We start from the raw sequence: 14258 nt of genomic DNA, 5'->3' as shown, positions 1-14258 counted from the left end.
CGCAATTGGTTAGTCACATACTGAGAGTCGTGCATTGAAAGGAGAGATTGTCATTACAGAACAAGTCCAATTGGATATTGGGGTAAGGGTTCAACTATAGGTTGGTATAAGGTACTGGGATTCCTTTACTTGTAACCGCTTGTTTTGATAATAGTGGATTCTCGGGAGTGGTAATCTTAAAATCACCCTGTGGAGTTTTTGCCATGTAGGTTTCCCCATTCGTAAACAAATCACTATGTCAATTTAATTTCCACTGCATACTTTAGTTAATTGGTAATTTGTTTGTGCTGCCACGTACAATTGCATGTTAATTTGATTCATTAAAAACTTGGCTAATTAATCAATTAATTCATCACAGGGGGTCAATACATTTTTGGCCTATCAGCTGCCTCTATCACTACCGTTGTTGCGGCCGTTAGCCATACTTCCCTCTAATCCAAATGGCTCATTGCCACTGCATCAACCAACACAAACACCTCTCTGTTGTTTGCCAATCTCCATGGATCTCCACCAGTGGCTAATCTCCAAAGATTTTTATGTTTCTTTGCTTTTAAGCTTTGTTTCCAATCGATCTATAACTATAATTAATACAAAAAGGTTTAAATCCATTTCATTAGAAATATTTTATCCATTTTTATTTACCCCTCCTCCAACCAACATTTGTGGGTATCACCGATTGCCTTTTATTACACAGATCTAAGCTTGGGTGCAAGATTGCTTTTTATTGCATAGATCTATGTTGGGTTTCCTACATGGCTGCGCCCAATCTTAGTCTATTCCCATTAACAAGAAAGGATTTATGGTTAATGAATTTGAATGAGAGAGAGAGTTAGTTTTTTAAGACTTTGTTTGCTCAAAGGTGGATCTCTTCAACTCATTACTCACTTCACAAGATTTTTGTTGGCTTTGAGGTGCTCCGGTGATTCGATTGGAGAATTGAAAGCGGCGAAGGAGAAAGGGAGGGGCTGAAGCAAATCATTTTTTTTTTCCATTATAATAATTAATAATCAATTAAAAGATTATGCGGCAACCTTATATTAATTAAATAGTTGATGTGGTATTTGACACTTAAGTTGTCATTATTCCATTAGCTACATAAACAATAATACTAACAGTAGTTAAAAAAAAAAAAAAAAAAAAAAAAAAAAACTAATAATGCTCAATTTTGAAACTTAAGGGACCAGTAATGCCCACTTGAAACTTGAGAGACTAATTGCACTCACAAGGTAAACTTTAGGGACTAATATTGTAGTTTCACCAAAATATAAAGTATTAAAGAGTAGTATTTAATTACTAATCATTATGTTAGGAGAAAAAAAGTTAAAAAAGAAAAGATTTTTATTTTATTTTAATTATTTATTATTATTTCCAAAAATGTTGCACGAATAAAAATGAAAAGAAAAAAAAATGGACATCACTTATGGACATCAATATCTATAGAAAGTAGTATTATTATTAGGGACAAAAACAATATTTTAGGAAAAAGCTCTTAAAAAAAGAAAAAGAGAATGATAAAAAAAGAAGGAAAAATGGACACAAGAAAGTACACATTACAATTCGACATTTATTAAAGATACACTATCAAGCTAAGATCATCTCCCATCATCTAAGTCAAATATTAAATGGTCTCTCACACTATCGTACACATTAGTACTTTTATTACTAACATTATATTTGTAAGAATCTGATGTCTCCCCGAGTAAGAATTCGGTTTCTTTTGAGTTGGAATCAACATTGACCCATGAATGCATCTCCATCTTTCTTAAACCCTCCAATTCGGTTGCTACCTCCTTCATAGTAGGCCGATCTTGCCCTTTCAATTGTAAGCACCTCTTTGCAAGATTTGCCACTTCCTTTAATTGCTCAGCCTTTCCTTCTTTCGCTATATGTTTTTCAAGAATTTCAAACAATCTATTATCATTCAAAAAAGATAGAAAACGTATAGCTAGACTTCTTTCCTCCTCTGGCTTATCAAATGAAAGAGCCTTTTCTCCCATTAATAACTCTACGAGGACCACTCCAAAGCTATAAACATCACTTTTCTCTGTCAATTGACTTGTTTGCATGTATTCAGGATCCAAGTATCCCAAAGTTCCTTGCATCATTGTAGCTAATTGTGTTTGGTCTAGTGGAACTAATCTTGAAGCTCCAAAATCTGATACCTTTGCTGTGTGAGTACTATCCAACAATATGTTTGAAGACTTAACATCTCTATGGATTATTGGTGGAGAAGCTGCAAAGTGCAAATATGATAATGCTTCTGCAGTTTCTGCAGCTATCCTAAGACGAATTTCCCATGATACAGTGGATGCCTTGTTTTTGTGATGAATGTACTCAAAAAGAGTACCATTGGGTATGAATTCGTAGACTAGTAAAGGAATTTGTGTCTCCAAACAACAACCTAATAGTTTAACTACATTCCTATGATTAATTTGGGAAAGTACAACTACCTCATTAATGAATTGCTCAATTTGTCTTTCATTGACTGTTTTGGACTTCTTGATGGCCACAATCCTATTATCTGGCAAAAGTCCCTTATAAACTGTACCAAACCCTCCTCGGCCAATAATTAAAGTTTCATCATAATTGTTGGTAGCCTTTTTCAATTCTTCTGTAGTGAAGATTTTGGCTGTTGCAGTTGAATTTTCTGCTTTGGAGAGTTTTTGTTGTAAAATTAAACCCCCATTTTGTTCAAAGAACCTTTGTCTAAGCTTGATTAACTTTCTTTGCTTAACCATCAAGTACAGCCAAGAGCTACAGACAAGCATAACTATGAAGCTTATGCCAACACCTACACTTGAAAGAAATAGAATATTAGTATTTTTTGCTTATGTATCGAGTACAACTTCGAGCAACTGAGAATCAAAATGATGAAGCTTATGAGATCAAGTACATTTGAAAGAAATAAAACATTATTAATGGACTCTATAATCTATACCGTTCTTAGAGGCCCCATGGGCAGATAGATTACAATTTTGCAACGAGTCATTATTTATTGACTATTTCGCATTAGTTAATCTGGCATAGTTTTTCCCTTTAAAAAAAAAAAAATCATTAATTAGTTAGTTTAACATGGATACTTATTTTCATAAAAAAAAGGATACTTATTCTTGAAAAAAAAAAAAAAGAAAAAAAAAGGGAAAAGTACATAATCTAAACGTTAACATTCAACGTTGAACGATTGGGCCCAATATTAGATCCTCCAATGTTGCCACCCACCAAATCGAAAACGACGACGATTGGAAGACAATTTTAGCCAGGAGTGTACAAACGTCGCAACTCAGTGAGAATTCCAAGAAAGAAGGTACCAGTGGTAACAAAAAATCTATGACAATAGACTTTGCTGTACAATTTTCCACAACTATTCTATGTAACTTACTATAAGTGATAGAAAAAAAATAATAAATTTATGTGAAAGTGAAAAACAGCTAATCATAGTTCACTACATAAGATAGTTGTGGGAAATGATATGGTCCTAAAATAACCAGAGGTGGTAAATGTCATGGACTCTGGCCAAGGCAGAAATGTTCAAGAGCATGTGGTAAATGCCATGAATGAAATTGATGGCCAACATAAGAGACTAAGAGACTCATCATCGGATTTGGATTTGATGTAATAGCCATAGTTATTGCACCATGCAAAATTGCAAATACCTAATTGTTTAAATTTAATTGAGAAACCTAATGCGTTGTACTTATTGTACCGTTTCTTTGTTTTACCGTTTAAAATATTTTAAACCCTTATAAGAGGATCGTTCCTCTTTGCTAGGGGTGTCCAGAGTAGCCGAAGACCCCCTGAAACCAATCAGCTCGATTGAAACTAACCCGTCACGGCCGGACCGACACCTCTGACGGGTCGATGACGGGTCCCAATCTTCACAACTCGACCCTGGCGGGTTGAGTGGCAGTTTCGTCCTCAAAAACCCGATCTACCCAACTCACCCAATAAAACCTCAAAAAGAAGGCCGAAATCTAGCGACATTTGGGCTTCTTAGCTTTGATTCAACCACGTTTGGCCTTCCTTTACTCAAATCCGTTCAAATCCTCACTTAGATATGCTTAATTTTGGCGAATCTAGCCCAAGTCTACTTAAACTCGGCCAAACTCCAGTAAGCTCAACTCTAACTCGGCCAAATCTTGTTAGATTTCGGCCAAATCTCAGCCAGATTTCCATAGATACGAAGGAATATCGGCCAAATCTCGTTAGATTTGGCCAGATCTGACAAGATCCAACCAAAATTCGACGAAATCACAAAACTCGAAACCGATCGATTATTACCCAAAACCTGATACAACCCGACCCGGTTGATCTGAAACTTCCCACGGGTCAGTTGCGGGTCGAAATTTTCCCCACCCGAGAAGGTCAGGTCGAGTCCAGGTTGGGCACAAACCCGACCTGGCCCGACCCGTGGACACTCCTACTCTTCGCAACATTCTCTGCTACCAAATAGAGAAGTTTGTACCCCAAAACAAAACAAATACAAATACAAATACAAATACAAAAAAAAAAAAAAAAAAAAAAAAAAAAAAACCAAAGTTTGTACCAAAAAAGAAGGAGAAGCTTAACTCACAATCTAGTGCAAATTCCTGAAGCATAGCAATCCAAATGTGTGAGGGTGCAATATAGTAGATATACTTACCAACCAAAAGTTTAACTTGTAGTGATGATTGATTGGCAACACAGACTCCTGCACTTTGGTCCAAATGGTACCCCTTGATACAAACACACGTAAATTTTCTTGGTTTGTTAATACACTCTTGTCCCAGGTGGTTACAGTTATTGGGGTTTTTACATTCGTCAATGTCTGTAGATGTAAAAGTCCATCGTTAAATAACTTGAAAGCACTATAATTAATCAAAGCAATGGCATATTCAAGATCATGATTTTTTTTTTTTTTTTTCTTAAACAAAAAGTAAAATTATTCTTTTATAATTAGACGTGGCAAAACGTGCGGGTCGGGTCGGGTTCGAGTCGGGTCAATCGGGTTGCGGGTCACAGGTCAAAAACTAGTCATTTTGAGCGGGTTAAAACGGGTTTGGGTCAATCGGGTTGCGGGTCGAGTCGGGTTGACCCATATTTTTCACTTTTTTTTTTCTTTTTTTTTTTAAATAAAGAAAACAACATGTATTTGCCATTTGGAAAGTTATGCAACAAATTACTTGATGTAAAATGCATTATTTTGAATTCACCACTTATATCAAGAATGAACTCGGTTAAGCTTATTATAACTTATTCAATAATTTTAAAATTATACAAATCCTAACATTGCTATCTAAAATAAAATAATACAAAGATAAGTAAAACAAATACACAAGTTTTATTTCTACACAATATTTACATTCCAAAATATAAAACAAAATTACAAATGACTTATTGGATAACTCATTTGAAAAATAATAAAAACATATAAGAAATTTACAATCTTGAAAATTAATTTTATAATCTATTATCAATTGTGGTTGTCACTCTATTTCAATTGAGATATACATTAAAGTTTGATTGTTTACTTATTTATACATGGTCTCTTTTATGAATATCATATCATTGTTAAGCAACACACACTCTAGGAAATATCATAGTTTATTTTGAAAAACCGTTTATTTGGGACATAAATTGTTAAAAATATAGGTCTAAGCATTCATAATTTATGCTAATTTGATACTTTGGCTTCACTATTTTCACACTTGTGAATGTTTCTCATACATGTCTACAATTTTAATTTTATATTTTTAACTCTACTGTAACTAGATTATCTTGGCAAGTACTTTACTATTTGATATCTAAAAATCTTTACTCATTATAGAATACTCAACTATTTATCTTTCAATTAATTTGCATGCAGTTATGTAAATGTATCAATTGTTTCCTTAAAGCTCATAATAAACAATTAACCCAATATTGTCTTAATTTTACTATTTTTTTTACCCAAAAAAAAAGTTTTAAAAAAATGGTTTGAGTTCGGGTCGGGTCGGGTTGACCCGTAAAAAAACACGGGTCGGGTCACGAGTCAACCCATTTTTGCTTCGGGTCAAAAAAATCGGGTTTGAGTCAGGTATTTTTCGGGTCAGGTCAGAAAATTCTGACCCTTTTTGCCATGTCTATTTATAATATGTTTGGAAGTTTGGAGGGAGAGGAGAGTAAAGGGGAATGGTTATCCTCCACTCTTGTCCCAGGTGGTTGCAGTTATTGGGGTTTTCACATTTGTTAATGTCTGTAGATGTAAATGTCCATCGCTAAGTAACTTGAAAGCACTATAATTAATCAAGAGCAATGGCATATTCAAGATCATGATTTTTTTTTCTTAAACAAATAGTAAAATTATTCTTTTATGCTATGTTTGGAAGTTTGGAGGGAGAGGAGAGTAGAGGAGAAGAGAGTAGAGAGGAATTATTATCCTCCACTTTGTTTGGATGTTTCTAAAATTAAGTAAGGGGAAGAGGGATAATTAGTCTTTTCATAATTTGTAATTTTGTTAATATGGTAATGATAAATTTAATAATTCATTTGGGCAAGCATTTCTATGCTTTACTTTCCCTTTAAGTCTCTCCAATTTAAGGAAATTAAAAATTAGGGGTTAGAAGTAATTAAAACCCCTCCAAACTTTTCCAAATCCCTCCCCCTCCTCCCTTAAAAAATATCCAAATAAGGTAATTTAATTTTCTCTCTCTCTCTCTCTACTCTACTCCCCTCTACTCTCTATTCATCTAAACAAGCTATTAGCACATTGAAAAGCAGTGACATTATTGAAATGAAATGGAAAACTATTGCACATAACAAGTTTAAAAGAGTTCCTATTTTTGTGTTTTATAATTTATAAGTTATACACTCTAACTCTTGACCTACTTTCAATTGAGGTCCCAAAAAAAAAAACATTTCAACCCCTGCAAAATAATCTATTTTTAATTTAATCATTTTGTCAAATTCTATCCTTGGTTTTAAAAAGCAATATAGTCAAAGAACCATTTTTGGTCTTGATTTTCGGTTGAACCGGCCTATCCGGTCTGATTTTTTAAAACTACGGCTCTGTCCAATCATGTCAATGGGTTTAATATTTTTCAAGTTTCAAAGTACTGGAAAACAAAAAAAACAAATAACAAATAACAAAACAAAATTATTATAACTTTTACCTTATTATAATAATAATTATTTTTGAAAAATTAATTTAGATAGGGGATGGTAGATAGTAATTACATATAAATTAATGGATATGGAATTTCCATATTTCCACACATGTCAGAGCAGTTTGGCCGCGCTATAGGATAAGGAAATCTTCCAACTGCGACTGCCAATTCAGATAAAATCACACCAACGCAAGTGATTTGTATAAGAGTCTCAAGGAAACCCATATCCCCCAATATTTCCCAAGGAGAGGAGGTAGGATTATTGTGTTTGTACATGGAAAATTTTGCGTAGATGTTGGACTTTTTATAACCATATGGAAAGCAGCCCGGTCAAGTCTGACGTTTGTTCAATTCATATATGCTTCATCGGCTTCAAACTTTGCAATCAAGTCTTTGAAATTTCATACAATGACCAAAAGACTTTGGAAGTTTTGAACAATGACCAAAGACTCAGCGAGAGGTTAACAAGATTAAAGACTTTTAATGGTGGTGTCACTCGTTTTTTATGATTAAGAGGGCGTTTGGATTCAACTTAATCTTACGTCTACGTTTTGCAACACGTTTTCAGTCTTTTTTTTTTTTCTTTTTTTTTTCGCATGAACAGTGATTTTACTGTTCATGAGACAATTTTTACTATTCACATACTGTTCTGTCACTATTTATACACTATTCATCATTGTAGCAGCACTGTTCGTATATTAAAAAATATTAAAAATAGGTCCCACGATACTATTTATACATTTAAAAATTATTTTGCTACAGTATTTTCAGTTTTTAATTTTTAGTTTCAATAACAATAAGTTCAATCCAAATGGACCCTAAAAGTATTTGACATATCAATGACTTAAAAAGAGTCACAATTATTTTCTCCCACACAAATTTTAGGAGATGAAGCTACTAATTAAACTTTTCTTATCTGTTATTTTGGAAGACTGTTTTCCTCATAAGTCCACTACCCTCATTAACTTATTAAAATATTATAAAATGTACACATATTTTGGAAGGCTCATACAGTTGCTTAACTCTAGTAACAAAGTTCAAGTAGAGATTGACTATATGTTAGATGAGTTTTCAATGGACGTTGCATTCAGATTTATTTTTCTTTTATTTTGAGAACTCATAAAGGCTTTAGATGTGACTAATAGTTGATTTTGGTTCTTCCATTAGCTACGGAGATGATAGGCAAATTAAATGAAAAGAACTTAAGGAGGAAGCTGCAAACAAAATCTAACTGAAGAGTTCCTTTAGCTCCAAAATGTTAAAATTAAATTTGAAGAATTTTTCTTTTGCTGAAATCTTAAACCCTAAATAAGTTTGTGATTTTAATTTTCGTAAAGTCTTAGAGTATGTTTGGTAACTATTTGTTTCCCTTATTTTCTATTTTCAAAAAAAAAATTTCTATTTTTGAAACTAAATAATTTGTTTGGCAACCGAAAATGAATAGAAAACAAAAACTATTCTTAAAACTCAATTTGTGAAGGAAACTGAAAACATGCAAAAAGTTGTTTTCAGTTTCTAATTTTCAAAAGTTAATGAAAATATGCATTTAATTTAATAAATCTGTCTCATTTAATTAGTTAGCATTAAAGTTCAAATCCTAGTAACAACATATTTTAGTATTTTCAATTTTTTTCCATAACAAATAGAAAGAGGAAAAAGAAAACAATGAAATTATTATTTTTATTATTCTTTTTGAAGTGTATTTCATTGAATCATATTGAAAATAGTCAGTCATAAGAAATCCCCCCCCCCCCCCCCCCCTTCCCCTTTTTTTCTACCAAAAAGAAATTGAGTATGATACATGAAATTGAAAATGCAACACCAAATTGGACCTTCCAGATTTTTTTGATGAACAAAAAGACTACTAAAATCTAAAACACAAACAGCAAGATTACAAGGCATTAGACAGAATCGTTATCTTGACTGTCCAGCAAGATAGAATCAGAGATGGTGTTTCGATCCTCCAATGGGTGTGTTTCTCAACAAAAAAAAAAAAAGATTCTCCAATGGGTGTTTTCCAAAGTGCTTATATTTCAGCCAATTTATACCTCAAATTCATACCTTAAGAGGATGCCTTATTTCTTATTTGCTGGGTGGGTCCTTTACAATGTGCTAAATGTCTAGCATTTTTTACCCCAAAAAAAAAAAAAATGTCTAGCGTAAATGTCATAGGTTAGTTATTTTTATAAGCTGATGGTCCTAAATAGACAGTGACAAATATATCCACTGTGGGTACCAATATGAGTGAATCTAGATCTAAAGTATATGGGATTATTATGATACTTGTTTATAAGGAGTTTTTAGTTTTTAAAATCTAAGCTGGATAATCTGATTTTTTTTCACTTTCAAAACTAGTTCTGATAAAAAAATAAAAAATTAGAGTAACCCATCTAGTCAAAAAAAAAAAATAATAATAATAATACTATAACCCACAAGAGATTAAATTTTCCATGTCTTTGACAAGTGACAACAGTTCCACATACCACAATTCACGCTAGTCAATAGAGTGGAGTGACCCACAAGACCTTAATTTTGTCTTTTTGAGGAGACATGAGACCTTAATTTTCCATGTCATGGGCCAAAGACTTTTTGACACATTTTACTGGCTTAAAGTCTTTTCTAAAAGATAATGAGAGTTGAGAAGGGAAAGAAAAACCCAACCCATAAAATACACTAACACTAGGGATTAGAATTTAATTGTGCCTGATAATCGTGGTTTTTGACCTTATGGTCTCCCACTGGGTGCCTCTAGGCTGAAAACCTTTAAAGCTTAGGTTACATACCCATAGCCATAAAATTCACTTTCTATTTTTTTCAATTTTTCATCACCCTTTCACAGCATACACAAACCACTTTAAGTCTGTATATATAGAAATCATTCATAGACACCAACCCAAGTAGTTTTAGGATTTATTACATCCATCAACACCATCATTAGTGCGAAGATTAGTGATACTTTCCTCTCTTCTAAGAAAGTATAGAGCCTGACAACTTTTTGGAGTTTTAATTTGAGCAAATCATAATTCATGGTTTTTTTTTTTTTTTTTTTTTTTTTTTTTTTTTTTTTTTTTAAGATTATGCAACAATACACAAAACATAGTGTATATAGTTTGGATTAACTTAGGTTTGATTTTCTCTAAATAAATTTTAATTAAATTAGGTTTATCCTTCTCTATAAATTATCTAATTGATTTATTGAATAAAACTCATTAAATAAGGCTAAATTACAAATTTTACTCAAATTTTGCATTGTTCTCAACTTGGTGTTTTTTTTCACTGTTTTTTTTTTTTGGTTTTAATTTTTTTTTATTTGAGTCCTTTAATTTTCATTCATTTTTAATTTAGCTTTTCCATTTGATCCACTTCATAGGTTTCACTAAAACAACATCGTTATATAAAGTGAAAAATCTAAAACTTATGGTGAGATTGGACAAAATTTCTAGAATGACTAAATTGATAATAGATTTTAGTTGAAAGACTAAAATGGGGGGAAATCAAATTTGAATGTAAAATTTGAAAACATATTAAAGTTATGTATTTTGTAGTTTAAACCTGAATAAATATGTATAAAAACAACTTTTATTGATTTTTCTTGATTATTGCAAAGGATCATTGCATGTAGATCTGAACTTATAAATTAGTTTTTCTTTTTCTTTTTCTTTTTTTTTCTAATTTATTTCGAGAAAAAATAAATAGATGACGTAAAATTGACTTAGATTACATGATTTCTACATATTCATTTTGGCTTGGTTTAACAAAGGGACCCAAATAACATTATTGTTACATGTTCAATGTCCACACGTTTAGTTTGCAATTTTGCCATTTGCATCATAAGAATTTATATAGTCCAAAATTCTAAGATTACAACTTTTCTAGTCTTTGGAAGTTTTGAACAATGACATGACTTGGTGAAAGAACAAAAGATAAGTTATAAATTATAGGATGCCTTAAACCAATCATATATATATATATATATATATAGAGAGAGAGAGAGAGAGAGAGAGAGAGAGAGAGAGAGAGAGAGAGAGAATTTAATTGTAAATTTAATCTTAAATAATATCGTTATAAATAAATAATTTTGTTGAACTTTCTCGATAATTGTAAGCATACCAATTTTTTTTAATAATAAAATATTTGAGGAAAGAAAAACAAATGACATAAAACTAAAACTGGCCCAAAAACTTGATTGCTACACTCTCAATCTAGCATGAATAATAGAGGGACCCGGATAACATAATATCTACGCATTATCTCCGCAACTCCACAATCAGTATCAAACAATTCTTATACAGTCCAAAATTCCACGACTACAACTTTTCAAAGTCTTTGCGAGTTCCAAACAATGACCAAAAACTTGAGAAGCATTAACTGGAAATATAACCTATACCACATGTTTTCAATGGCTTTTAGTAAAAATTATTTTATTTTATTTTCTTCCACACAAATTGATGACAAATATCTTTCATTATGCATTATAGTAAGAATAGTTGTATTTTGTTTTCTGGTGTACAAATTGATAGATATCTTTCATTTAACCAGCGTGCATTTCACCTAGTCTTTGTCTAACCACCATGATCTCGTCTAATTCAACATCCCCTCTCAAACGAATGGGGAAAAGGAGATTCTAACTGCTATGTTTCTAATGGTCAAATTCCAACTCAGCTACGAAACGGTACCGTATAGTTAATGTAAACGATAATGTTTTGGTTCAATGAGGATTCATTTAAGTTGAGTGACGTCGTTTGATAAGTCTTTTAACCTTATTTTGATCTTGTTTGTCTTCCTCCCAAAGCTTCAGCTTCCAAGTACCATTTGTAATTAAATGTATTATGTTAAAATGAATTTTCTTGATTATTACATAGGAAAAATGAGTATATCTAATCATAAATTATTATTTTCAATTAATTTAAGCAAAAAGAAAGGGATGACATAAAACTTATTCGGATAACATGATTGCTACATGTTTAATCAGTTGCCACATGTTTTGTCTATAACTTTGCAAGTTGCATCAAACAATTCTAATATAGTCCAAAATTTCAAGATTATAGCGATCAAAGAGAAAAATTCCAAGGCTTGAATTTTTAAAGTCTTTTGAAGTTCCAAAAAATGATCAAAGACTTGTTAAAACGCTATCAAGATTTATGTTTTCTAATGGTATTTCCCTAAATAAAAATAAAAATAAAAACTTTCGATGGTGTCACACGTTTTCATAGCTGAAGGAATATGGTGTATTAATTCATATGATCCTCTATTATCAATCAGCACCTATAGTATTGTAGACTATACTTTGCCCTAACTTTGGGATTTATATTTGTCATCTTGTAGCATAAGTGTCTCTCCGGATTTTAAAAAATCCATGGAAAATTTAGATATCTTAGACCTTTCCAATAACAAAATCAAAGGCAATATTCCCATGTGATTGCAAGAGGTGGGGAAGGATTCTTTGTATTCCTTGAATCTTTTGTACAACTCCTTGACAAATATTAGGCACCTTCCTTGGAAGAATTTGCAAGTTCTTGATCTTAGTTACAATTTTCTTCAAGGACCACTTCCAATACCTCCATTGGGTACTTATTTCTTTTCAGTCTCAAGGACTAATTTAAGTGGAAACATACCTTCCCTGATTTGTAATATCACTTCCCTTGACGTCCTTGTTTTGTCTCATAATCACTTGAGAAACATGATTCCTTTGTGTTTGGGAAACTTTAGTGATTCTCTCACAGTCTTAGATTTGAGAAGTAACAAACTTAATGGCACCATTCCAGCAACTTTTACAAAGGGAAATTACTTGAGAAGTCTTAACCTCAATGACAATCAATTGGGACGGTCATTGCCAAGATTGTTGATCAATTGCAGTTGGTTGGAAGTTCTAGATCTTGGTAACAACAATATAAATGGCACCTTTCCACATTGGTTGGAAAAGCTTCCAGAGTTACGGGTTCTTGTTTTGCGATCAAACAAATTTCATGGTGCCATAGCCAATCCCACGACCAAATTCTCTTTCCCGAATTTACAAATCATAGACCTCTCTCACAATGATTTCCATAGTCTTTTGTGTATGTTTTAGATCCCTATAAACTAGATTGTTTAACCTAATTAATTAACCAAGTGAATACTTAGGTTTATTATTCAGATCTAGGTTAAATCAAAACAATCATATCATGCAAAGCAACAGAAAATATAAAAAACACAACGATATGATGACTTAGGAAAACCAAACCGGTAAAAAACCTAGGGAGGATTTAACTTAGCTATCCTCAAGGTAAAAAGCAAATCCACTATAGAGAATCGAAGTTTACAATAAGACTTAGACCACTAACATCCTATTGCTACCATATGTAGAACTTATTGACACGACCACGTGCAAGCTCCGAATCCACGAACTCCTTCTCTATTAGGCCTTTGCAACATAAGCACCCACACTTGTGACTTTGAGACTCCACTCGAAGGTTTTGGATCTCCTTAGACGTTTATGCAGGAACTTCTACAACACCGGATCTTGAGATTCTTCAAGGAATAACAACGGTAGAAGACTTTAGAGAGCTTTTGGGTACAAAACCCTAGATCGACAAAAAAGGCACAAGATGCACTCTAAAAACCCTTTCTAGGGTTAGCTTATAATGCCCTTTAAATACTAGAAAAAACAGCTTGCGATTTGGGCTTCAAACGGTTAAGTTATGGGTTTTTTACATCTGCTGATTTTTTGCTGATATGCGACTTTCAATTGATCGAGTACCAATCGAATGACTTTCGATCGATCAAGTACCAATTGAACGAAACAGATTGTAACTCATTTTTTTTTCATCTCAAACTTGAGTTTTTTTTTTTGTCTTGGACTTCAATGTAAACCATTCTAAACCAATGAGACTTAGTTTTTGTCATGGTTTGCCAACATTACAAACTCAAAACCTAACATTTTGCCAACAAAGTTTTTCAATCATTTCAAGGGCATGATGAGCATGAATGCAAATAATGGTAAATTGAAATATATGGGTGAAAGTTATTATCACGATTCTGTGATGGTCACCATGAAAGGATTTTATATTGAAATGGTGAAAATCAAAAATCTCTTTACAATCATTGATTTCTCAAACAATAGTTTCAAGCGGGAGATTCCAAAGTCTATTGGAAAGCTTA

The 14258-nt window shown here is 32.4% G+C and overlaps 1 protein-coding gene across 1 annotated transcript in view; it reads right to left on the bottom strand.

Annotated features, from left to right (window-relative positions):
- Positions 1-1592: 1592 nt before the first annotated feature.
- Positions 1593-14258, bottom strand: part of LOC115985898 (putative wall-associated receptor kinase-like 16) — a 66871-nt gene continuing 54205 nt past the window's right edge. The window contains exons 2-3 of the mRNA XM_031108791.1: positions 4640-4804; positions 1593-2791 (exon numbers count right to left, since the gene is read on the bottom strand). Of these exons, the coding sequence (XP_030964651.1) occupies positions 1593-2791; positions 4640-4804 (1364 nt within the window). The remainder of the gene's footprint in view (positions 2792-4639; positions 4805-14258) is intronic.

Source organism: Quercus lobata, chromosome 4, assembly GCF_001633185.2.
Source record: "Quercus lobata isolate SW786 chromosome 4, ValleyOak3.0 Primary Assembly, whole genome shotgun sequence".
Lineage (NCBI taxonomy): Eukaryota > Viridiplantae > Streptophyta > Magnoliopsida > Fagales > Fagaceae > Quercus > Quercus lobata.
The sequence above is the reverse complement of the archived record's forward strand: the minus strand, read 5'-3'. Positions and strand labels throughout refer to the sequence as shown.